The sequence below is a fragment of the Onychomys torridus genome, chromosome 3 (assembly GCF_903995425.1).
Source record: "Onychomys torridus chromosome 3, mOncTor1.1, whole genome shotgun sequence".
NCBI lineage: Eukaryota > Metazoa > Chordata > Mammalia > Rodentia > Cricetidae > Onychomys > Onychomys torridus.
The window spans coordinates 1,722,254-1,748,855 of NC_050445.1; the positions used below are offsets into that span (position 1 = coordinate 1,722,254).

At 45.6% G+C, this 26,602-nt stretch overlaps 1 protein-coding gene across 2 annotated transcripts in view; it reads right to left on the bottom strand.

Annotated features, from left to right (window-relative positions):
- Prkag2 (protein kinase AMP-activated non-catalytic subunit gamma 2) overlaps window positions 1-26,602 on the bottom strand; it is a 155,677-nt gene that overhangs the window by 18,217 nt on the left and 110,858 nt on the right. Inside the window, exons 4-6 of one of the 2 annotated variants that reach the window (XM_036180435.1) lie at window positions 12,536-12,642; window positions 1,912-1,993; window positions 233-291 (exon numbers count right to left, since the gene is read on the bottom strand). In XM_036180435.1, coding sequence (XP_036036328.1) covers window positions 233-291; window positions 1,912-1,993; window positions 12,536-12,642 — 248 coding nt within the window. The remainder of the gene's footprint in view (window positions 1-232; window positions 292-1,911; window positions 1,994-12,535; window positions 12,643-26,602) is intronic. The other variant, XM_036180436.1, reaches the window with a different exon arrangement.

Genomic DNA, 26,602 nt, shown 5'->3' on the forward strand with positions numbered 1-26,602 from the left:
CTTACACATGCCAGGGCAGTAAATCAGAACGGAGAAGTCTGTGAGCTGAAGAAAGCAGTTATTACTCTTTTTTCCTTGGTGCCTTCTTCAAATGTCAATTAAATGCCATGAGGCTAAGCTCACTGTTTACTTGGGTTGGAAGTCTTATACTGAAGTTCCTTATCTATTAAATACGTACTAGGAAAGTCCACCCCATCCTAACCACACACACAGTGAAGTCTATGCCACTTACCATAGGTGATTTATAGTATCTGTGTAGTATATTTATGAAGTCTGTAATAGTGAGCATCCCTGGAACAAAGAATCACAAGTTAAAACAAAACTAAGGAACCGGAGAGGCTGCTCAGTGGTGAGAGCATTGGCCACATAATGTGTGAGGTCAGGAGTCTGCACCCTCAGAATGGTGGCCCGCTTGCAATTCCAGCCTTAGAAGGTGGAGGCAGGGGATCCCAGAGCCGGCTGGTGAGACTGGGCATACTGACAAGCTCTGGGTTTGATTGAGAGACCCTGCTTCAAAGAATAAAGAGGACAAATGATGGAGGATGATTCTGGACATCAATCTCGGGCCTCTCATGCGTGCCAAAAAGACATAGAGAAGGAAAGCTTTAGTGGCAAGTGAATCTGCAATGTTTACTAGGAAGTCTTGCAAAATACAACACAAGATCTCAGGCTCAATCTCGTGTAGTAAAGAAAGAACATGTATTTTCTACACTAACCCAGAAATGCAAACTGAAGCCTGATGGACAGAGAACGCACCAACACTCACAAAATACCACAAAGAATTGTAGCTGCATGTGAATAATTTTAAATGCTTCAGCAGAGATGCAGAAATTCCCAAGTGCTGCGATGGTGGGACTTCTGGGGCACCTGGACCGTTTCCTGAGAAGCATTCTGAATACAATGGCTTTAGCAGAGGCACCACTCACTGCAGGCCTACTATGTGCTGGGAACTACAACTGTGGGGGTGACAAAAAGGAATGCTTTCCACAAGAACCATTATAGGGGCCCGGTGGTGCTGGTGGTGGTGGTGGTGGTGGTGGTGGTGGTGGTGGTGGTGGTGGTGGTGGTGCATGCCTTTAATCTCAGCACTCAGGACACAGAGGCAGGTGGATCTCTGAGTTCAAGGCCAGCCTGGTCTACAAAGTGAGTTCCAGGACAGCCAGAGCTGTTATGCTACGAGGCTAAGCTGGAAAAACAGAAACAAAAAAGAACATTCTAGTCCAGAGGAAGAGCAGACTTTCAGAATAATGTTCTAGCGTGACAGCGCTGTCAGGCTTTTCTGACTGGGGTCAGGTGTGACAGGGTTTACACAGTTGGAAGGCACACACCCTCTTCCCTTTCAATGCTACGGTCACACCCAGGGCCTTGCACATGGCAAGCAGTCCCTGTAACACTAAACGACACCCCAGGCTCTTAGCTATTCCAGACAAGGTCTTGCTTAGGCTGGAACTTGTAATCCTCCTGCCTCTGCACCCCGAGTGCTGGGTTTATAGGCGTGTACTACCCCATCCAGGGCTTACCCGGCATTACTGACAGTTAATGATTTAGCAGACATTGATTACATTCACATGATGCTTGCTGTCATTTACACAGTGATGAACAGTGACTCAACAGAGCCAGCACACAGCCCAGAGCAAGGGCCCTCAGCTCAGCTGACCACATCTGTGGTCATTTTCCTCCCTAAGCTGATAAAAACCCCAAACACCTGAAAAGCAAGAAAGACTGCAATAAGGTCACGACACAATTGTTCTAAATTCACTAGTGGTCTGGTCTGGTTCAGTATGCAGAAGCCAGAATGTTCTTCAATTTGGAAAATGTCTATCAGGCTGAACCAACAGGGATGGAATATGGAGCACTCTGCAGGGACAGGAGGTCCCTTCCCAGACAGCCTTCCCCAGCTCTGCCACTCACCTACAAAGCTCTGCTTTTTACTTTCCCACAGAGGCGCTGCGCGGACTCCGTTGGCTACTAAGGCAAAGAAGGCCTTTTTAACCTGGAGAGAAACCAGAAACAAAACATCCTTTTAAAGTCCCCATTTCAGGAGGAAAATACTCTCAACTAAGGCTTCAACCAAATCTTACCAGTAACTATCGATTAAGTTTGATAGGCTACAAATAACATTTGTTAGCAAAATAGTTTGTGCAGCCTAGTTAAAGGTATTTAGATGTGTCTAGCCTTTTGACACTGTGACATGACATTGCCATTTTTGCAAAACTCTCACTAGATCAGTGCTGTAGTTGTTTTTTGTTTTTTTTTTTAAACTCTTTTGGCTCTTTGGGAGGGCCTGCCACCCAGCTTCCAAATAAATCAGAGGCTTATTCTTACTCATGAATGCCCGGTCTTAGCTTGGCTTGTTTCTAAACATCTTTTCGTAACTTTAAATTATTCCATCTATCTTTTGCCTCTGGGCTTTTACCTTTCTCTATTTCTGTATAGCTTTTACTTCTTATTCCGTGTCTGGCTGTGTGGCTGGCCCCTTCTTTTCTTGTCCGTGATCCCCTCTTCCCAGATTTTGTCTATTTATTCTCTCTTTCTGCCTGCCCCACCTATCCTTTCTCCTGCCTCGCTATTGGCCGTTCAGCTCTTTATTAGACCAATCAGATGTTTTAGACAGGCACAGTAACACAGCTTCACAGAGTTAAACAAGTGTAACATAAAAGAACACAACACATCTTTGTATAATTAAATATTCCACAGCATAAACAAACGTAACACATCTTAAATTAATATTCTATAACACAATGCAATTAAATTAAAAAAAAAATCACAAAAAACCCTCATATTTTTCTTTTGTATGTATATATATGTGTGTGTATGTGTAGGTGTAGATGTGCATGAGTGTGGGTACACGTGTGGAGGTCAGAAGACAACTTCATGTGTTGGTGTTGGTCCTTGCCTTTCACCTTGGTTTAGGACAGGTGTCTTCTTTGTCGCTGGCTGCACACACCAGGCTGGCTGACTGACGGCAGGCTTCCACAGAGCCTCCTGTCTGGGCCTCCCTTTGCACTATAGGAGCAACAGATGTCAGACAGGCACTACCAAGGCCAGCTTTTTATATGGGTCCTGGGGATTTGGACTCAGGTCCTCACACTTGTGGCAAATGGTTTGGGCACCGAGCCATCTCCCTAGTCCTCATAAGATTTTAATTTTGTGTTCAGCTGTATTCAGAGCACTCTGGTTGCACGTGGCTTATGGGCTGCAGGCTGCCCACACCTGGTAAAGGGAGTGGGGATTATTTTTTTTGAAACCGAAAGACAATTAACTTCAATTTTTTTTCTTTGCTGTAGCTAAATATTCTTGCATTCACAGACTTTCTGTAATTAAAATTATACAAAATAATTAAAGAACAGCTAAATTTCTCCCACATGTGATTGATAATTTATCTCAGAGTTACACTGAATTATTTGAAATGATAATTGGTCATTATATTAAAAATCACAACAGATAACACGTTTCCCCATCCCCTGATGATGAGAAAGGCATTCAGCAATAGCGGCACTTTACGGCACTAGACAAGCCTGGGCTCTAGGGCCGGGAAGGCGCAGGCGCTTCTCGGCTGTGTTAACACACATCCTTAGGGACACTGTAAGGTGTCATACTTGATTTATTGAGAGTCAAAAGCTCATGGCTGAAAATAATCCTCTAAACAGCCTATGCAAACAAGGAAAACATCCTATGATCATTAATAATTCAAGGAATGCAAATGAAACATTAAAACATTATTCAGAGTTGCTGCTGTACTGTGGACCCTAGAGTGGTTTGCCTGCGTGGAAGGAAGTTAGGCCACTGAGGGTGTGGCCCTGAAGGGCACTGGGACCCTCTGCCTCTCCTTTTTTTTTTTTTTTTTTTTTTTTTTGGAGATAGGCTCTCCCTGTGCAGCCTAAACTAGTCTGGAATTTGTGGTCCATCAGCCTCAGACGCTTCTGGGTTTTAGGATTCCAGGTAGTCCACCACTCCTGGCCCTTCCCTTTCTCTTCCATCTTTTAGCTTCCCACCACCATGGGGTGAACAGACCTCCTCCACCACCGCTCTCACCACGATGTACCATGCTGCCATAGTCCCAACCTAACCAGGAAAAGTGACAGTTTGTGGCAACCTGGGGAACTGCCATAACTAAGCTCTTCCCTTTGAAGGTGTTTATCTGGGGTAGTCTGTCTCAGTTACACAAACATATGCTTTTTTGTTTTTCGAGACAGGGTTTCTCTGTGTAGTTTTGGTGCCTGTCCTGGAACTCACTCTGTAGCCCAGGCTGGCCTTGAACTCAGAGATCCGCCTGGCTCTCTGAGTGCTGTGATTAAAGGTGTGAGCCACCACCACCTGGCTCAAACATACGCTTTTATGTTTTACCTAATATGAGAATTATTTAAATTTTTCACTACATTCATTTATTGTGTGTGTATGGGGACAGATCATGCATGCCATAGTGCACAAGTGGAAGTCAGAGGGCAATTGTGGCAGTCGCCAGCTCTCTCCTACATGTGGGTCCTGAGGAGTGAACTCTGGTTACTGGGCTTGGTGGCGAGTATCTTTCCCAGTGAGAACCTTGCTGGCCCACCAGCACTATTTTAAGTTATATGTTCATGCTGGGCAGTTTCATGTCAACTTGACACAAGCTAAAAAAATCATCTGAGAGAAGAGAACCTCAAGTAAGAGAACGCCTCCCTAAGAACAGGCTGGAGGCAAGCCTGTAGGGAATTTTCTTAATTAATGACTAATGTGGAGGGCCCAGCCCACTGTGGGTGGTGCCATCCTTAAGCTGGTGTGTGGTCCTGGGTTCTACAGGAAAGCATGCAGAGCAAGCCAGAAAGCAGCACCCCTCCATGGCCTCTGCATCAGCTCCTTCCTCCAGGTTCCTGCCCTGTGTGAGTTCCTGATCTCACTGCTTTCAGTGATGAACTGTTTATATGAAACTGTAATAGAAATAAACCCCTTCCTCTTCACGTTGCTTCTGGTCATGTTACATCACAGCAATAGTGACCCTAACTAAGACAGTGTTTAAGCACAACTTATATCAAGAATCACAAAACCACTCCTACCCATTTGTACTATAGCTTGTTTCTACTGGATTATATTGGGGAGTGGGATTCCTTGAATCAAAGATGTTCAATGTGGTATTATATTTGACATTAAAAACTGGAAAAACCTTCACCCAGCAGAAGAAAATTCTGGAAGTGGGTACTTAACTAAAAAATTTTGTTTATTTATTTTTTGCCAGAGCTGAGGACTGAACCCAGGGCTCTACCACTGAGCTAAATCCCCAACCCCTAAAAATTTTTTTTAAAACATATTTTATGTATGCAGTGTTTTGCCTGCATGTCCGTATGTGCAGTGCCCACAGAGGTCGAAGGGTGTTGGCTCTCCAGGAACTGGAACTGCAGGTGGTAGTGAGCTGTCATGTGAGCCCTGGGAACTGAACCTGTATCCTCTGCACCAGCAACAACTGAGCCAGCTCTGTGAGGTTTAATGTCAATATTTACATATTTTGACTACTAAAAAGCATGAAGAAATTCTTGCTTTCTCATGATGACTTTGCTGATCAGTCTGCCTAAAACCCCTGCTCCCAAATGTTTCAGTTCCAAGTGTCCCCAGGCCCTGAAATTAGTCACTGCAGAGGAAACTGAATAGTTCCAGTTCACGTTTATTTGTTTTAAAGATAGGGTTTTGTAGTCCGTGTTCATCTCAAACTTTTGATCCTCCTGCCTCAACCTGGCAAGTACTGGGATCACAGGCATGCATGAACCACACTTGGCTCAAGCACTGCTTTTGTGTGCGCGCACATGTGTGAGCGTGCATGGGTGTGCCATGAATTCTCGAGAGGCTCCATTCATGCTGCTGGGGGAGTCCTCTCCTTTTCCTTCCCTCGTATCAGATCTGTTTTCCACAGGTCCTCCGACGTCACAGAGGGCCTGGTAATCTCTGCCAACTCTACATAATCTCTTACTGTGTCAGGATGTGATCTGTCCGCACAGGAGTCAGACTCAGTTCTGTTCAGAGATAACAGTTCATCATCTCTAAAGGATCTTCCTCTGTTACAATTTCACCCTTCCAAGCTCATGACCATTTCCCTTGATGACGAAAGCAGCACAGGCTGAGGAGAAAGGTTCCAGCCACGCCAGGGCCCTCAGCTTGAGCAAGGGGACCAGTTCTTCCTTTTCTTCTGGCCTTGAGAATACTGAGTATCCTATTTTTCTTGTGCATCATAATTTTCATCTCAAATTAAAATTACACTGTGCATTCCTCTTCTGGGTATATCCTATTTCACTTCTGCTGACATGCACGTACGTGTGTGTGTATTTTTAATGTTTTCCCCCCTTTTTTTGAGATGGTCTTGCTATGTAGACCAGGCTGGACTGAACTTGCAGCAATTCTCCTGCCTCTGTCTCCTGAGTGCTGGGACTATAGGTTTGATCACCACATTCCAGAATTTTGGCCTTTCTCTCAGCCTTTCAATGGCTGGCTTGCCACTGTCTAAGAATCATCTTTCTTTGCTAGAAATCCCGTGACAGACTTTCGTGGGTGAACGTGACACAGGCCTCATTCTTCTCAAGATGATCCCAGTCAGTCTTGTCGTCTTCTTTCTGGGGACAGGTTTCACCATGCCCCACAGCAGGAAACAGCTCACACACAGAACGAACTGTAACATCCTGCTATCTTACATCTGCAGAAATGTGGAAAGAATGTGTGAGAACAGGCCAAAAAGCAACTGAACACTCAGCCAGCGGACTGAGTGCTACTGGTGGACTCATCGAATGCTTCGCCTGTGCAGCTAGGCCGGGTTCTCGCTGCTCAATGGCCGCCTCGGGTCAGGGCATGTTAAGGCCATGTTAAGTGAGGTTGGGATGCTGCTTCTCCTACAGGAAAATGAAGACAGGAATGACTCCTCAAGAGCACATTCAGCGCCTGAGGACATTCTCTTTGAGCTGTAGAAGAACGCATGTGCCACATGCCGTAACTGGAGGCGGTGCCGTACCACTACGCAGATGGCACCTGGAGCAGCCTTGCTGGTTTCCATGGGAACAGTATTCCCTGGCAACAGCGGGCCAGTGCAGGAGTCAAGCCAAGGCAGGTGCAGGTACCTATCAAGGGCAACCAGGAAGGGGTGGGAATCAGAACGATCTGCCTCCATAGGGATCTTTGGTGGCAGCTAACTGATTAGTGTCCCCAGGAATGAAACTGACCCAACCTTCTCATTTTATTTTAGCTACTTAATGAGAACTCTAGTGGCCAAAAGCCTGACTTGAGTCATCAGATATGAGGACCCTGTCCTCTGGCTGTTTCCGGTCTGGGCCAGGTCACTTATAGCACTGGGTTGTGGCCATGCCATTTTCACATACAGAGTTCCCTGCCTGGTGCCCTTCCCATGGGACTTGCAAACAGGGACACAAGGAACTGGACATCGGTTCTGACCATAAAATGCCACCCCAGTCCTCTAGTTCGGGCAGGGGCTCTGGATATCAGGTAGCAGGTAGCATGTCCGCTAGAGCTTGGGTCACCAAAAGTACAGTCAGGCTACAGGCTCAGGCTGTGGCAGTCTGCTCTCTTCCTGAGAGTGTGATCCTAACATCAGGCAGAAGCTCTCCAGAGGCTTGTTGGCTTCAGTCAAATAGGAGGCTTCTGGAATTTCTGGCTACTGGGTTAGCAAATCACATGAGGAGAGCATCCCTGGGGACGTGCAAAGGTTGATGTTCCTGCTATCACAGGACTCTGAGTGGGTCTTCTGGAGGCTGGAGGTAGACATTTATGTGTGCTACTAGGACACTTGTACTGAGGGGCTCCAAAAGCAATTTTCACTGGGATTTCAGCCTGTGAAGCAAGTCTAACTGCTCTTCTGCTGGGCCGATGACACAGCGAGGTCAATGCTTAGAAAGTTGCACAATGCTTCCATCAATAAGAAATCCACCTCCCCCACAGACACCAAAAAAAAAAAAAAAAAAAAAAAAATCCACACCAGAAAAACATCCTGACGCAGCCAGGCCTTCCTCTAAGACAATTCTTTCCATTTGGAAAATCATTTCTGGCTCGTTGCTGGACCCTGACAGAGACTCCACAACTAACCACGGGATGCCAAAAGACCATGCAGCTTGACCTCAGCAGTCCCCAGCCCCTGAGCTAGGTGCTGGTGTGCACGGTGGCACTCTACACTGTTAGGTACAGACAGTGCTTGCCTTCCCTGAGGTGACAGCAGTGCCCGCAGTGTCTTCCTCTGCCAGGAGCTCAGCAGGTGGAAACAGCTGGCTTGTGGATATGCTTCACAGTGGCCATGGGCAACACGATGGACCACTCTAGGGTGTGACAGTGATGATAACCCCTTAGTGGGCACTATCCCACACGATGTTGGATTTCCACTTCCTCAGGTCTGAGAGATGGAAAGGGGAGACTTGGAACCCTTGGTTCATGACAGTATTAAACTTAGGGGATTTTGTAGGTGGTTGAGTAGGTCTTGAGAGACCCAAGCTGGAAAGCCTTAAGCAGGAATGTCTTCCTCCTTTGTTTCAGGGTGACACAGCACCCCAGTTCCACTCTGCTCTTGTCTGTCAGGGCTTTCCTCTGGCCTTGGAGCATCTACCTTCTAGTCTCCTTGGACATGGCTGACGTTGGTTTACCAGATCCATCAGTCTCTGAGTACTGTGGCTATTATACATGCTGTTCTCTGTCTCCCTTTTGAAAACAGAACAAAACATAATTTTTCAACAAACTCTTTCCTTCCTCCTTTCTCCTCTGTTGTGGAATAATCTTTGTGTACACTGTGAAGAATGTGTCACTGGGACTGGTTTAATAAAAAGCTGAACAGCCCCAAACTCAAGTCCAAGTGGATCAAAGACCTCAACAGAAATCCAGTTACACTAAACTTAATAGAAGAGAAAGTAGGAAGTAGTCTTGAACACATTGGCACCGGAGATCACTTCCTAAATATACCACCAACAGCACAAATACTGAGCACAACAATTAATAAACAGGACCTTTTGAAATTGAGAAGCTTTTGTAGGGCAAAGGACACAGTCAGTAAGACAAAAAGACAGCCTACAGAATGGGAAAAGACCTTCACCAACCCCACACCTGACAGAGGACTGATCTCCAAAATATATAAAGAAATCAAGAAACTAGACATCAAAATACTGAACAATCCAATTAAAAAATGGGCTAAAGCGCTAAACAGAGAATTCTCAAAAGAAGAATCACAAATGGCTGAAAGACATTTAAAGAAATGCTCAACATCCTTAATTATCAGAGAAATGAAAATCAAAACGACTCTGAGATACCACCTTACACCTGTCAGAATGGCTATGATCAAAAACACTAATGACAGTCAATTTTGGAGAGGATGTGGAGCAAAGGGAACACTCCTCCACTGTTGGTGGGAATGCAAACTTGTACAACCACTGTGGAAATCAGTATGGCGGTTTCTCAGAAAATTTGGGAATCGATTTACCTCAAGACCCAGCTATACCACTACTCTTGGGCATATACTCAAGGAATGCTCAATCATACCACAACAATACATGCTCAACTATGTTCACAGCAGCACTATTTGTAATAGCCAGAACCTGGAAACAACCAAGATGCCTGTCAACTGAAGAATGGATTAAGAAAATGTGGTACATAAACACAATGGAGTACTACTCAGCAGAGAAAAACAATGACAGCATGAAATTTGCAGGCAAATGGATGGAACTAGAAAATATCATCCTGAGTGAGGTAACCTAAACACAGAAGGACAAACATGGTATGTACTCACTCATAAGTGGATTCTAGATATAAAGCAAAGAACAGGGTTGGGGATTTAGTTCAGTGGTAGAGTTCTGTCCTCAGTTCGGGGTGGGGGGGATGGGGGGATGGGGGGTGGGAAGCAAAGAACAATCAGACTGCCACCCACAGAACCAGGGAGGCTATATAGCAGGAGGGACCCTAGGATGACTGTGGCTTATAATAAGTTTTGTTTTTACACAATTACTGGGCAAGCCTCAATGAAACATTACACTATTAGGATAAGAATTTATACTGTATCAAGCTGATAATATAAAAAAGAAAAGCTGAACAGCCATTAGCTAGGCAGGATTTCTGGGCAGAGAGGACGCTGGGAAGAAGGCGGTGAAGACACCAGGAGACACAGAACAAGCAGGATGGGCAGTATGAACATGAGGCAGTGAAGCCATGAGGCAGAAAGTAAATTAATAGAAATGGGCTAATTTATAAGAGCTAGTTATAAACAAGCCTAAGCTAAGGCCGAGCTTTCATAATTAATGTAAGTCTCTGTGTTGTTTTTTGTGAGCTGGCGGCCCAAAGAAAAGCCTGACTACACTCCTTTCAAGTGGCCCAGGCTAGCCTTTAACTTATCATGTAGCTGAGGATGATCTTGAACTCTTGGTCCCCCTGCCTCTATCTCCCAAATGCTGGGATTACAGGCATGTGCTACTATGCCTCGCTCTTTCCTTCTTCTTAATGGCCACATTACAGTGTTCTGTGTGTACATTTTAGAAGTCATTCACTCATCAGACCTCTGGGAATGGGCATTCAGCTTGTCCTGACACTCTGGCCCTTGACTGTTCTCTTAGTTCTCTGGGTATGTCAAGGACAACTGCTGTATTTAGTCTTCATCAAGAATCTCATGCACACCTTTCCCTTTGCTCTAACCACTACCAACATGCTCTGTCTCCTTGTTCAAAAATTCCAGCTCCCTCCAAGCTCAGACTCACAGGGTGAATGACTTCTAGGACGGGATATGGCTTTGGTTAACTGCAGAAACGATATTTACTGAATTACTGACCTTGGCATCCAGAAAGCATTACATTTTTCACATATTACTCATCCTGGCTAAATTCTTAATTCCAAAGAGTGTCAACCCCAGGGCACAATAAAGTCTAGTTAAACAGCAGATTGGTGCTTGTGGCTGCTTATGTAAAAGTGAAGGGTCAAGAGCGTGGGGGAAGCAGGGGTAAGGGTGTAATGGGCTGGGCCAGCAGTTAGTTTTGGGGACTCGGAATGTCTAGTTTTCTTCTCCTCCTCCTCCTCCTCCTTCTTTTTTGTTTTTTGTTTTTTGTTGAGACAGGGTTTCTCTGTGTAGTTCTGGCTGTCCTGGAACTCGCTTTGTAGATCAGGCTGGACTTGAATTCACAGAGATCCGCCTGCCTCTGCCTCCTGAGTGCTGGGATTAAAGGCGTATGCCACCACCACCCTACAGAATGTCTAGTTATTTCAATACTGAAACTTGTAGCAACAGCTGTAGAGACATTTCTTAGAATGACTTTAAGACCCACCTTCCCTACTGTGATCATGTGTTTACTTCTGTTCAATGACTAAGAATCAGAGAATCTTAGGGGCTTAAAATGAACCCTGAAGGTTACCCAGTTCAATGAGAATCTACCAGCTCACAGGTCTTAAAGCACACTTACAAAACCAATTGTATTTCCATAAATTTAAAAAAACAAAAAAGTTAAAAATGCAATTAAGCAAAAGCAAAAACTGCTTCTGTCTTCCCGTTGGTCCCGTGCGGCGGGATGGAAGGCAGGAGGAACGGTTCCCGGGGCCTGGGGTTTCCTCTACAGTGTAAGGTGTGGGAACGAACAGTGGCGAGAGGCAAAAGGCAGCCCGGCAAAGCTGGAGGAACTGGGAGGTCTCTCCCAGGTCAGCTTTGGATGCAGAATACAAGAGGCTGGGATCAACTCTTCTGAGAGCTCAGGGTTCCATCTGGTCTCTAGCTGAGGCTGCCCCCAACAGGCTGTTGTTGAAATCACATGCTTACTGGCTTCTGGGGTCCTGTCTCTTTTCCCCTATCTTTGGGGTTTTTCCTGGGAGCACATCTGCCACAAGCAAGTTGCCCACAAGTTCTTGGCTCAGTATCTACTTCTTAGAAAACAAGTGAAGACAATCTTACTTGATGATGTGATGTGTCTGTGCTTGCACATGTGTGCATGTATGTACTATGCATATATACATCTTATATACTGGATGTAGCTTGATCATTACACTGAACATATAATATAGAACATATATTTAGAACATATAAATTAGAACTTTCACATAAGCCATATTGATAAAAAAAAATAAGCTCCAATAAAAACAATTTTAACAGCAAAAAATTCAGGTTCAAATTTCCTGCTGGGATAGATCAATAAAGTTCTTTTTCAAGAAATTATCCACCTCGACATCTTTTCTAATATTAATCATAAGTTTACTTAATAACCAAGAAAGACAATCAGGCACCAGTGGGGAAGGGGAGGTTAGTACACATAGTGCCAACCCACAGCCGACAGGCCTGGGTTCAAATTCTACACCTTACCACACTAGCTGGGGGATAAGGAGTCTGTGGATTAAACTTTGATTTATGTTCAGCTAGAATTCAATTTCTGTATCAGTACAATGAGTTTAGCAATAGCATGTTCCTTTGAGGTTACCATGCGGATACAGACAAAACCTCAGCCCAAGGTTTGATTCGTGGAAAGAATCAGCAAAGACCTGCTGCCATTGCTGGATTGAATCCATGCAAGCAGCTGCCCCAATAAGCCATCAGAAGATCATGGAAGCCAGATATACTCACTTGCAATGTAGTGTCGAAGACAACAAGCTTTGAACTGGTTGGAACGATGTCATAACACTTATGTGACCTCATGAATCGCATATAAACGCCACTTTCTGAGTCTTCTGCTAAAAAGAAAAAGCAATGGGTTAGTTATAATAAACAACCCCCCTTTCAGTCGACAAAGAATGTGTATGCGGAAGACCCACTGCTAATACTTGATGAGAAGAGGGTATCCATCCACTTTTGCTGATTTTAATCAGGAGAATTCTGGAAGTTCTAGTTGGCATAATAGGACAAGATGAGGGGGAAATGTCTACAGAATGAAAAGAAATCCCCTAAGCTATCTGCATATGATACAATTTTCTACTTAGGAAAAAGTAAAGAACCTAGTTGGAAAAGTCCCCTATCTAAAAGAAACTAGTGTAGCAAGGTCACACCTAAAGGCCTACCTAGGTCTTCAACTGTTGAAGCAAGCTAGCTGAGCGTAAACCATCTTGCAAGCCAGCTAGCGAGCATCCTCCTCCATGGTTCCAGCTGTGCTTCTTTTGGGTGTGGAGTGAGTTTCCTGGACAGAGCTAATGTCTGGAACAGCAAGCAGGCTTGCCTTCAGGCTCTGAGCAGTTAAGAACACTCATTGCTCTTGCAGAGGACCTGGGTTTGGTTCCTGGCACCCAAATTGTGGCTCACAACCGTTTTTAACTCTAGTTCCAGGAGATCTGACACCCTTGCTTGACCTCCGCAGGCACTGCACCCATGTAGTATATATACATACGTGCAGGTAAAACACTCATGCACACAAAATAAACTAAAGCCATCTTATTAAATCGGCCCTCAAAGTAGCACATCTCCTAGGCATTTCTAACTTGGCTGGTTCCCATGCCCCTTTCCCCATCACTACTCCTGACTGCCTCCGGTGAGCAGGCAGGGCCCAGTGTGGCTGCAGAGACACACAACAAGGAGAGGTCTCATCCTCTGTTCTCAAAGCTAATGTGACCAGCCATAAGACCACACAGTGGGTGCTCTATCCCTACCTTGCCTCTGAGCCAGGCAGACAGGAAGTCTCAATGGCTTCTTCCTCTGAAAGCACTGGTCTGTTTTTCTCATCAACTTCCACTTTCTATCTTGTTAACACTGTACTTTCTAAACTCCATTCTCCCTCCTGGGCGATTTCTTTGAGTGATCAGACTCTTACTCAAGTAATTAATTAATTAACTCAGTTTGCAAACACCTACTGCATGTGGTTGAGCGTAGGTTCTTCCCAAAGCTGACTCTAAGACCCAGGGGTAAGTGAGACAGGGAAGGAGAAAAGAAAAACCCTCAAAATAAGGCTGCACCTATGAGCGGGTTAGAGTTCGACATAACTGGAGACAAAGATGTGAGGGAGGATGCTCTGAGAGGCTGAGTACAGATCTGCTTCCTGCAGGAGACAGCACCCAGGCCTTAGGGGTCAAGGGTTATTCCTGGTGCATTACCTGTAGTTTTTTTCTGCCCTGAAGCATGACTACTAGATGCCTGTGGGCAGAGGTGGTGAGACAGGAGAGCAGGGGTTAGCCACTCCCATCTGTCCCCCACAGCTCCCAGAGTCCCAGGGGCGGAGACTGTGGCACCCCACATGAACAATACAGTGACTGTCTGCTGTCCTCACACTGTCCAACACACCACCAAGGACAAGGTGTGGGCTTATGAGGGCTCAGAACTGGTGACGGCTGAGTGCATGGATAAGTGAGTCAGGGCACTGTTATCTTTTCTTGAAATATTTATCTACCACAAACATGGGGTCCCGCCCAGGAAGAACAGCAACGCTGTAGTGCCAGGACAGAAGGCAGGAAGGTTCTGTGTAGGGGGCTGTGCGAGGGGACCAACAGGCAGCATTGGCACTCATGGAATACGGCTGGGTGGTTGGCCAAGCCATGGCTGAGTGAGCACTGGAGAGGCAAAGCCCCATGGTCCTGAGGACCCCATGCTGTTACGAGCACAGTTCTGTTGTCTTCATGGTCATCACACCCTCATCATCTGTGGATTGTATGAAAACTCTCGGGGGGTTTCTAGGCCCTCACCAGGCAGTGTTACTGGCACTTATAATAACAGTGACTGACTTTTTCCAGGCATGGAGCAGACTAATTCAACCCCCATCCTTAGAAAGAATTCAGACATGTAGAATTGTTAGTTAAGGTTAAGATATTTTTGTTAATGGCTTTGAGGTAGAAAATCTTGGGGAACAATTTAAAATTTAGAAAGGCACACTTTTAAAGGCCAGGCAAGGATTTGTTGAGGTCAAGAAGTAAGAACAAAGGCAACCCAATTATTATTAGGTGACATGCCTTTCTTGATATAGATGAGTTGGTGATCAAAAGTGATGATTAATTCCTTATACCCATTTCTGCCCTTGGCTTCCTGATATAAAAAAGTGGTTGATGAATGGGTATGCACCCTGAGGATTTAAAGTAGAGTTGACTGTTTGTTTTTCATATATAAAAGTTTAGATTTGTGATTTTTAAACATTTTTATAAGATTACCTTTGCAATAAATAATAAAGAGATTGATCTTTTCTTTGTAACCACAAAATGCAGCCTTCCAACTAAAGAACTGGCTGAAAAAATATTTTGCTTGCTTACACTCTGATAGTCTGTAACAAGTTCCTTGGACATGAATGTTAGTGGGTTCTTGGGAATAATCTGTTTTCATTTATAATACAAAAAATGTTAATCATGTAAGGGATATGAAAAACATTTTTTTTTTTTTTACTTTTATTCACTGTAATCATTCACTTAAAAATAGATTGTAACCACATTGTAATTTTTATATTGTCTGAAAGATTTTGCTGGGGCATATAAGCTGTAAGGAAAAAAAATTAAGTACACACAGAAGAAATATACCTAGATAGAGGTTAAGAAAAGAAATAAAGAGAGAGCCGGGCGGTGGTGGCACTCACCTTTAATCCCAGCACTCAGGAGGCAGAGGCAGGTGGATCTCTGTGAGTTCAAGGCCAGCCTGCTCTACAGAGCAAGATCCAGGACAGGCACCAAAACTACACAGAGAAACCCTGTCTCGAAAAACCAAGAAGAGAGATGATAAGAGAGACCCTGAAAGTGTGTGTGTGTGTGTGTGTGTGTGTGTGTGTGTGTTTTCTTTTTCGAAGGCCTCAGAGAGCTGAGTTTTACTCCCTCAGATAGAAAAGTCAAATTGAGTGATTAGTCCGCCCACTCTGTGGCTCCCTTTCAATTCCTGAGCTGCTGAAGGCTGGTCCTCAGAGCAGCAGTTCTGACCCATTTCAGCCATCCCATCACTGTTAGTACCTGGTTGCTTCCTAACCTGTTCTGTGGGTGAGCAGTTTGGTCTAGTACACTTACCCAGCACCCAGGTTACAGGTTGCTGCTTGCTAAATATCTACACTCTCAGAATTCAGATGAATGCAACCGAGGCAGACACTAGCAACAATAAAATGTAACCCCGAAGGACTTCACAGGACACTTGGTCCATGAATTAGATCTAAGCCTTTTGGGTCAGAGTGTAGAGGGTAGCAGACTGCTTCTCAGGCACAAGGCCCTGTGTTAGACCACCAGCATCCCCACCCAAGCCAGGCAGACAAGACAGGCTTTTCCTAAGAACTGTGCATACTGTACATGCCTATAACTCTCTGAATATCTAGAATAAAAACATGAAAGAACTATGTAGTAAGATTGTTCAAACTTAAATTTTTTAAAATCTGTAAATTTTGTGTTAAACATGTTTTGAGCATAACCATCTTAATTCCTCTTGATTAAAAGAAGTTTATGGGTATGTGTATCTGTGTTGAGTGGGTGCCACATGTGTGTCCACAGAAGCCAGAAGAGGGCATCAGATCTCCTGGAGCTGGATACAGGCAGTTGCGAGCTATCTATCCAATGTGGGTACTAGCAACTGAACTCGGGTCCTCTGGAAGAGCAGTAAGTGCGCTGAATTGCTGAGCCGTCTCTCCAGCCAGCCCCTTTCCCCTTTTATTCTGCAGGCTCTTACATTCAGAGTAGGTCCATCCTCTTGGTTAATCCCCACATAGACACACTATATTAATTACAGGTGTTTCATGGCTAGTGAAGTTGACAATTCAGATTAACAATCACTGGGCTCAACAGCCAAGGAGCTTGCCACCAAAGCCCGAGGACCTAAATTTGATGCCCGAAACCCACATAAAGGTGGAAGAAGAGAACCAAGGCCTCAAAGTTGTTCTCTGACCTACACACACACACACACACACACACACACACACACACACACACACACACACACGGTATGTGCTCTTTGTTCTACCTCATGCACACACAATAAAAATATTTAACTAAAATGAACTATCATAAATCCACCTCTTGTCAAACTGACATATAAACTCCCCTCCTAAAACCAAAATATTCTACCACCGACCTCTGCTTAAAGCCCAAGGCCTAGTCTCTTCCCAGACTCAAGGCAAACTCAACTATGGGTACCTGTAGAATTTAAAAACAAGCCAGGCATGGTGTTATGCACATATAATCCCAGCACATGGGAGGCAGAGGCAGGTGGATCTCTGTGAATTCAAGGCCAGCCTGGTCTACAGAGCGAGTTCCATGCCAGCCAGGGCTGCAAAGCAGCCACACATTTATTGACTCCACCTTTATGAGAATGTCTCTTCCAGGCAGACCGAAAGTCATTCAAATCTCTGCTTTGGTTTTGCATAAATTCTGATTATAAATTTGGTTAAAAGCAGCAAGCAGTATCTGTGCTACAGATAAACACCATGCTGCCTTGAAATTTCCTCTATCTTTAGAGGTTTCCAGTCTTTAGAGCATAGAAAGGTAGAGACAAGTTCTTTGCTGGAATATAATATGGTCTCAAATCCAATCCTGGCATTCTGGTCTGCTGAGCTCCCAGCAGAATAGCCTGTTAAGCTCCAGAGTTTCACAGCTTGCATCCTCAACATTTGCATATTCTCCACATCTCTGTTCCTTGTAAAACAGTGTAAAACAGTCAACAACAGCCCAGCTTCTCTTATGCCGATCAATCTTCAGTTACTTAAAAAAAAAAAAAAAAAAAAAAAAAAAGCTTTAAAAATGTATTTATGAGCCAGGCGGTGGTGGTGCATGCCTTTAATCCCAGCACTCGGGAGGCAGAGCCAGGTGGATCTCTGAGTTCAAGGCCAGCCTGGGCTACCAAGTGAGTTCCAGGACAGGCACCAAAACTACACGGAGAAACCCTGTCTTGAAAAACAAAAACAAAAAACAAAACAAAATAAAAATTACGTGAAAGAAAGTGTGTGTTTGTGTGTGTGTGTGTGTGTGTGTGTGTGTGTATGCACGAGGACAGTGTCTTTGGAGGGTAGAAGAGAGTGTTGGATCCACTGGAGCTGGAGTTACAGGTGGTTGTGTATGGCCTTGTGTGGGTGCAGGGAACTGAACCAGGGTCCTCTGGAAGAGCAACCAGAGCTCCTAACTTCTGAGGTGTCTCTCCAGCCTCATGTATACTAGTTACTGCTGTATCACTGTGGCAAAATCTGAACAGAAATAACTGAAAGGACCAAGGATGTATTCTGGCTCAGCTTTGGAGATGGTTGTCCAAGGGAGGCTGCCTGTGTGCTCTGTGATGCAGGGTACCTGTGTGAAGTACAGCACTTTTGCTCCCAGCAGCCAGAGAGCAGGCCTGTGCTGTGGGCTTTCCTTCCCTTTTACTCCCAGAGTGGTACCGGCTGCAATATTCAGGAAGAATCTTTTTCTCCTCTGTTAATTCTCTCTGGAAACCACCTCGGACAAACCAATCTCCTAGGTGCCTCCCAAACTACAGAAGAAGACAGTTGAGATTCATCATCCAGCAGCTCCACAAATAATAAACCAACCGTGACACTCGATTATCAGCTTTCACTTATTAGGTGTCCTCATTAGCTTTAACTGTCCACTTGACACAGCCTAGAGTCACCTGCTGACAGGAAAGCCTCCATTGAGGAACTGCCTAGCCAGACTGGCGTATAGGCACGTTGGAGAAAGGATGACTTGATTGTTAATGGATGCAGGAGGACCCTGCCCACTGTGGGCAGCACCATCCCTTGGGCCATAGAAGGAATCTGTCGGGGTGCCAGTAAGCAGTGTCCCTGCATGGTGTCTGCTCTAAGTTTCTCTCCTGACTTTCCTCAGTGATGGATTGTGATCTGGAAGTGCAAGGCAGATAAGTCCTTTCCTCTCCACGACCATTTAGTCAAGGTGTTTGTCACAGAAACAGAAAGGAAAGAACATTAGGGTTTCTTTGTTTTTCCCCTCATGTCCTCTTTAGCTTAGGAGCCCAGCTGAGGCAGCCCATAATCGCCATGCCTGCTTGCGTTCCTCCACACCAGCCACTTAGACTCCCCTTCTGTTTGATGACCTTGACACTCCTAAGGAGGGCAGGTAGACAATCTGAGGGTTTGAGGGCTTATCTTGGGGTTTTCCCTCATCTCTCATCAAGGACACAATAGCTAACGTGGCTGACTCACCAACTGTCACCTGGCTGGGGATGTCTTCCTCAGGGTCCTTATTCCCCTTACTGTGCTGTGCTCCTCTTCCTCGGGAAAAGCATCTATGTAACCTGGCCTTGTCCTCCTGGGTTGTACAGTCACAGGCAGTATTGCTCAGAGGCTGGGCGTAGCCACTCAGGCAACACACTCTCTGCTGATCCATCTGTGTGAGCCACGGAGCTCATCTCTGGTCCCACACAGCCCTGAGTCGGTGTTGGCTCTAGCTGCCACGGTCTTCCCAGGACTGCCTTCCCACTGCAGCCTCTAGTCACCCTGACTGGGAAATGAGGCCTTGTTAGAATGCTGTGCTTCCTGGATCAAAGGCAGGTGTGGGGAGCCAGACTCCTCCTGAAAAGACGTATGCAGCCTCTGGGTCACAGGGAGCCACGTTCCCCACAGTTAACAATATCTTGTATTAACAAGTTCTTATGCTTCTTACATAATGAACCCACAGCGTACACTGGTTACTAACCAAAGTCCCCACACTGCTCAGATTTCCTTAGTTTCCCTCATGGCCTGTCTCTCTCACAGGATCTTACCCAGGATTCCACACTGCACTCAGCCATGTCTCCTCGGGTGCCTCTGGGCTGTGACAGCTTCTGAGGGCCTTTGGAGGTTGCCTCACAACTAGGATAAGTCTGATGCTTTTCTCATGAGTAGACTGACTTTTGGAGAAGATCTACAATGTTTTTAAAAAATGAAAACAAAAATGACTAAATTAAGCAAAATGGTAAACAGGCAGGATCAATGATAAAATGTCCACTGGTTTGGATGGAGGACAAGATTACCATGGATACAGAGAGAAGCTCACAACCACAGAAACCTGTATACAAAGTCAGGCAAACAAAGTTTATGCAGAGCTCTGATTCTCAGAGGAGCCACGTTCACCGTTTGTCTTACGGTTAAGTCCCAAATTGTATTTGAGGCTGGAGAGAAAATAAATAATTTGGAGTTAAACAGAAAAAAAAAATTAAAATCAGCCCAAACAAAGAACCCACCCATCCAGAGCAGCTTATTCAGAATGCAACATTAAAATCCTGAGTAGCGGGAAGTCCAGACTTAGGCCCTTTTTGGGATGAGAGTTCCAGGGTCTCTCCTTGTCTGTGTGGAACACTACAGCACTCCACTCTTACTTCTGTGTCCTGCACATCACGCCTAGATGCACTCTGACTGGTTCTTGAAGAGCTGGCTCATCAAGTGGAGAGAGGCTGTCCACCCTCTGAGCTGTGTGTCAGCCCAGTGTTGCTGTGAATGAGCAGACTAGAAGGCAGCAAGCATCCCTACAGTGTGACGTAAAATAACAGCTCACAAAACCTGTAAGGTGCAACACCTCTGTGAGTTCGAGACCAGCCTGGGCTCCAGGAAAGGCGCAAGGCTACACAGAGAAACCCTGTCTCGAAAAACCAAAAAAAAAAAAAAAAAAGTTGTTATTTAAATGCAAACCACGGTAAACACTAAATGAGAATATGTGCAAATGAGATTTCCCTCTCTCAAACTGGATTGGATGATCTAACACCGTGGACTCAGTGATTTGATGCCTGTCTATCTAGCCCCGCCTAGCCCACTCGGTAGACCCCATTTAATTCATGTTCCTAGGAGTCTAGCTGGACCCTATCTGTCTGTCCTACTGTGACACTCTCTGCACACCTCCCTACCCAGTATCATGCTTTGGAGTCATATCAGGATATCCTCAAAGGAAGCATGGACTTCAGGGAGTTGTCTTTGGAAAGGTGTTTCCATGGAGTCCTACTGTGTGTGCACACACTAGGTGCTCTTCTGCCTGTGATCTACTGCATCCTTTCAGTAGTGGGCTCAACAGTGATACCCTGCTCCCAGAATGTCCCTTAAAATATCTTAATGCAACTGTTCCATAGTTAGGGATTTTCAGATGTCAGACCCTTACACAAGACAAGGAGCTTGTGACCAGACCATTCTGCACTTGGGACCATAACATATCCTCGTGAAAGAGAGAAGGGTCAAAAGAGACCCAGGGAGAAACATGAAGCCTGTGCTGGACACCAAGGAATCAGCAGAACACAGAGAGGAGGTGGGAGAAAGGGAAGCAGAGAGAGAGAGAGAGACAGAGAGACAGACAGAGACAGAGACAGAGACAGAGAAAGACAGACAGACAGACAGAAAGGGGTGTGTCTGGGAAAGATTCTCCTCCAGCCTCTAGGGCTGCTGATAACTTTTATCAGACTGTGACCTTCAAGACTGTGGGAGAATACATTTCTGTTGTGCACTGCAGATTTGTTAGAGGCCTCCAGACACTAATATACCTTCAAAGATCAGCTCGGAGAACACTTCCTCCACAGCACCTTACAGTTGGATTAAATTGCTGTTGCTCTGACTTGTCCATTAGCGCTTTATGAGCAGTTCCCAGCGGGAGCCCTCACACGCCCACGGCATTTACAGGCCTGGCTCTTCCTGAAACTGTAAACTGTCCGGGGCGGCGAGCATGGCTCGCTTTTCTTCACATCCGGGCACCCAGCAAGTTTCCATAAATGTCAGACATAAGTCACGGCTGGCTAAATCATGAGCCACTGAGAAATGCACAGATCAGTTGTGACAGGAGCAAGTGAGAATCTGGGGTCCTATGCTGATTCTGTCAGAGACAAAAGTGACAACAAGCAGGTTTAAAAGACTACAGGCGAAGGCTCCTAGGGCCCAAAAGAGAAGGAGGAGACTCCTGCACGCTGTCCTGACCTCCATCCACATGGGCATGGTGACATGAGAGTACCCTGTCCCCAAGGACTGCTGGTGAAGCTAGACATAATGACAAGTAAATAAACCTTGTTTATAGTATATGCCTTTATTATGTTATTGGAGAGGGATATTTGTGTGTGTGTGTGTGTGTGTGTGTGTGTGTGTGTGTGTGTGTGTGTGTGTGACAGAAATAATGACCAAAAGGAAATAGTCTATTTGTCTGTCTGTCTGTCTTGGAGGACATGGGGTGTTTTCTCCTGTGGCTCTGCTCCCTTTCTCACTGCCCTGACGCAGGGTGTGTTACTGAACCCAAAGGTCTCCCTTAGAGCTAGGATAGACTGCCCGACAGCTCCTGGGATCTACCTGTTTCCACCTCCCAATGCTGGGGTTACATATACAGTCATGCCTGGCTTTTTGTGTGGGTGCCAGGGATCTGAACTCATATCCTCATGTTTGGACAGCAAGCCCTCTTACCTACCAAACCATCTCACCAGCACAATATATATTCTAAAAGGTCTGAATATAGCCCATTAGACAAGTTCAACTTCCTTCCAGAATCAAAAATTACAAATATTTCCCCAAACCATTTCCACAGAATTTTAATTTAGAAAGAGACTGAAAAAAATGTATACACTGCTTCTTTTTTTTTTTTTTTTTGGTCGTAATTGTATGAAAATGAAGAGGTGAGTCACTATTCTGTGTTAGTCAAGCAGAGGCCGTAAAGGATGATCAAAATAGCGGATGCCAGCACGAGGGCTAACAGCATAATGGCTTCCTGGTGAACGTTAACCAAAGTCGAATGCAGGACGGTCGATGAGGACGGTGACTCAGACACTCACACACGGACTCTTGTGTGCGAAGATAATGCCTACTGACTAGCTCACTACTGTGATGGATAACTCTGCCAGCTGACTGGACCTAGAATGGCCTCGGAGACAAACCTCTGGGCATGTCCACAGGGATTAGCATGCATCGACCTTCATTTCTGTTTCCTGACCTCAGAGGCAATGTGACCATCCACTTCTCACACCTACTGCCATAATGGACTTCATGGATCCCCTTAAACCGTGGACCCAGCACACCTTTCTTCATTTAATTGGCTTCTTGTCTGGCACTTTGTCAAAGAGATGAGAAAAATATTGGATACAGGTACCGGCCGGACTGCACCATCCACACCATCAATTTCAAGCTGGGAGCGGCCAGCCATGAGTGGGGCCCTGGTTCTATAATGCAGAGCCTGTTCTGGCCCTGGCTGCCCAACCCCAAATCCCACGGATTCTTATGGTTCTATCCTAGAACATCTTTCTTTCCCCCCTTTGGTTTTCTGAGACAAGGTTTCTCTATATAACAGTCCTGGCTGTCCTGGAAGGCACTCTGCAGACCACTCACTCACAGAGATCTGCCTGCCTCTGCCTCCCGAGTGCTGGGATTAAAGGCGTGCGCCGCCACCACCCAGCCTGTCTTGGAACTCTTGATTAGTCTAGATGGAGAGCTGTCCTGTCATTCTTAGGATCAGGCACACATGACAGATCTCAACCAAAACGGGAAAGAAAAGACAGTCTCAGGCCATAGCTGACCTCTCTCTGCCAGCTTCTCCAGGTCTCCTCAGGCGCAGACCACAGCAAGGGTGAAATGCCAGGCTGCACAAGCCGCTGTCCAGTCCTGCCTTCCTGGACAGGCTGCCACACCACATCACCATTGGTGTGAACTATCCTAGCCTCGCCCTGAATGAAGTGCCGCTTGGAGGGATCGCTGCTCACAGCCTGTCTGTAGACGCCTTAGTGAGCTGTCACACACTGTTCCTGTTGTTGTTTGGTTTTGCCTTTTAACTCCGTTCTCAAATACACAGACACCACTAGGAAGTGATTCCTGACAGTTTTTTTTCCTTCATCAGCACTGGGATAGAACCTCGAGCTCCAAACAAGTGCTCTCTCACTGAGACACACCCAACCCTGACATCCTCTGCTTTTATCCTTAAGGCGGAAGAGGGAGCTGAGAAGAGGGTGTCTAGACAGTATCTAGAAGGTGCCTAGAGGGTGGGGACCACACTGTAACAGGATGTGAAGTCAGGATGCTGGGGTGTGGTCAGGGTAAGGATGAATGGAGGGTGAAATGTGGATTTGGAAGCTCAAATCAACAACTTGATTCTGAGTCTTGAGGGTGAGAAAGAGACCAGTATGGATTTCTGCAGTATCTCCTACAAGAATTTAAATTTGCTGCCAGCCATTACTATTTGAAATGGCAATGAGAAGCATGAAGGTCTTTCCATGAATATCAGCACAGAATAGCTAAATACCATAATATAAACAACAATCATGAAACACGGTAACCAGTACTGTGGGCACTTAGCAGAAGCCATAGTTTTCTTTTAGTTCGTGACCAGCATTAACCCCTAAGTTCTAAGTCCATAAGGAAGTAAGCCACCGCCCAACTCCATAGATGAAGAAACTGAGGCCTGGGGGTTCAAAGAATTTTCTACAGAGTAACATGACACTATTAGTGAGAAGCCAGTTTCTAGACTGGACCAGGAGATGGTGACTGAGTGTGGGTCACATTAGATATTCAAAACAGAAAGAGGAATAGAAAAAGTATGTGCCCAGTAGGTCTAGAAGTGTAGGGGAAAAGAGAGGAAAAAGGATCTGATGTGGGCCCCATAATTAAGAAGAAAGGGGTTCACAGAAGAGCAGGTATCTGTGGGAGCATAGAGGAAGCCCATGGCAAAGAGTTCCACATTCCCTCTTCCTCCAAGCCATGGGGGTGGACTTGCCCCAGGAGTATGTTTGGTAAAAGCTGAGAGGGTTTGCTGCAGGGTGGGCGCAGCTGGAGGCTCTCCTGGTAGCTGGTGACTACGGGCTGTGTGTGCCTACCCCACATGTCATCACATGGCCCCACATGTCAGGAGATGGCAAGCTGAGAGCCCTGTAGTATCCTGCTGGCTTTTTCAGCTCTTTATCTGACTACCTCTGGCCCTGCCTCTCCCAGGTGCCTCTATTCCAGGAATGCATCTGCTCTCAAAGATCCTGTCTGTGGGCACTGGCCTCATCTGGGCTGCAAACTAGCCTGGGGATGTCAGTGAAGCAGGGGAGAGAGGTGCAGGAGTGGAGGCATGCTGGGTGTCAGGCTGGCATACAGTAAGGGCAGATCAGCAAGATGACGCCCTGTGCCTCCTACAAATTTTTCTAATGTGCTTAGAAGAAACGTGGTGTTTTTTTTTTTTTTTTTTTTGGTCTGCTCTACACAGCTCAGGTAATCTTCGAAAAGAAAATTCAACTGAGAAAATGTCTATTGGGTCATTGGATTGGTCAGTAGGGCATTTTCTTTCTTTCCTTCTCTTTTCATTTTTTGAGACAGGGTTTCTCTGTGTAACAGCTCTGGCTGTCCTCGAACTCACAGAGATCCACCTACCTCTGCCACCCAAGTGCTGGGCTTAAGGGCTTGCGCTACCACACCCAGCTGCATGTTCTTTCTTTAAAAAATTTTGTATTTTTCTTATTTTATGTGCATTGGTGTTTTGTCTGCAGGTGTGTCTGTGCGAGATCCCCTGGAACTGGAGTTAGAGACAGTTGTGAGCTGTAATGTGGGTGCTGGAGTTGAGACTGGGTCCTCTGGAAGAGCAGTCAATGCTTTTAACAGCTGAGCCACCTCTCCCCCACCCCCGCCACCCCCGCTGCATTTTCTTGATTAATTATTTAATGTGGGGAGAAGTCAGCCCACTTCGGGTGGTGCCACCTCTGGGCAGGTGGTCCTGGGTTCTATGAGAAAGCAGGCTGAGCAAGCCATGAGGGGCAAGCCAGTAAGCAGTGTTCTCCCGTGGCCTCTGCTTCAGTTCCTGCCTTCAGGTTCCTGAGCTGCAGGAGTTCCTGCCTTTGTTTCCCTTGATGATGGACTGTGATCGGAAGTGTAAACCAAACACACGCTTTCTCCTCAAGGTGCTTTTGGTCATGGTGTTTATCACAGCAACGGAATGCAAACTAGGTCACATGAATACAGACAAAGTTAGACATCAATATAATCTCGGGGCTTAGAAAGTAGCAGAATGAGCTGGGCATCAAAATTAAATGGAGAAACTGTGTTTCGGAAAAACCAAAAAAAAAAAAAAAAAAAAAAAAAAAAGTAGCAGAATGAATCCTGTTAGCATTTTATTCTTGTACAAGTTTTTTGTTTTTTTGTTTTTTTTTTTTTTCTCCCTGAGAGACCAAGTTCTTTGTGAAGTACTGGATGTCCTGGAACTTGCTCTATAGACCAGTCTGGCCTCGAACTCAGAGCTCCACCTGCCTCTGCCTCAAGAGTGCTGGGATTAAAGGTGTGCATCACTACCACCCAACTTTGTCCAAATTTTTGGATTTGATTTTGTGTGTGTATATATATATATATATATATATATATATATATATATATATATATATATATATATATATACACTCATGTATCTGTGCACACACCCTTGGAAAGTCAGATAATAACTTCAGAGGTCATTCCTTGGATGCTATACGCCTTGTTTACTGAGACCAGCCAGCAACACTCTCCTTCCCAGGATACAGAACCCAGACACTGAACTAAAGCAAAAGAAAGGAGCATAGTCAGGTCACAGTAAGCAACAGCTGGACACAAGGACCAGGGGCCAGCAGCTTCACAGCTTCTTTCAATCTCTACTTTATTAGGGATCTTGTAAAAGGACCCTGGGCAGAGCTCTCGGCATTTCTGGACATGAGGGGAGACTCCTCCTGTGTTGCTAGACTCCTCAGCGGACGTCTTAATATCCTTGAGGATCCTTTGCCCTGGCTTGGCCACCGCACACTGGGCTTTCAACTGCTCACACTTCCTATGTCTGCACAGTTCTGCGAATGCCTCGTGTATACACTCGATCCTCTGCTTTCCTCTAACTG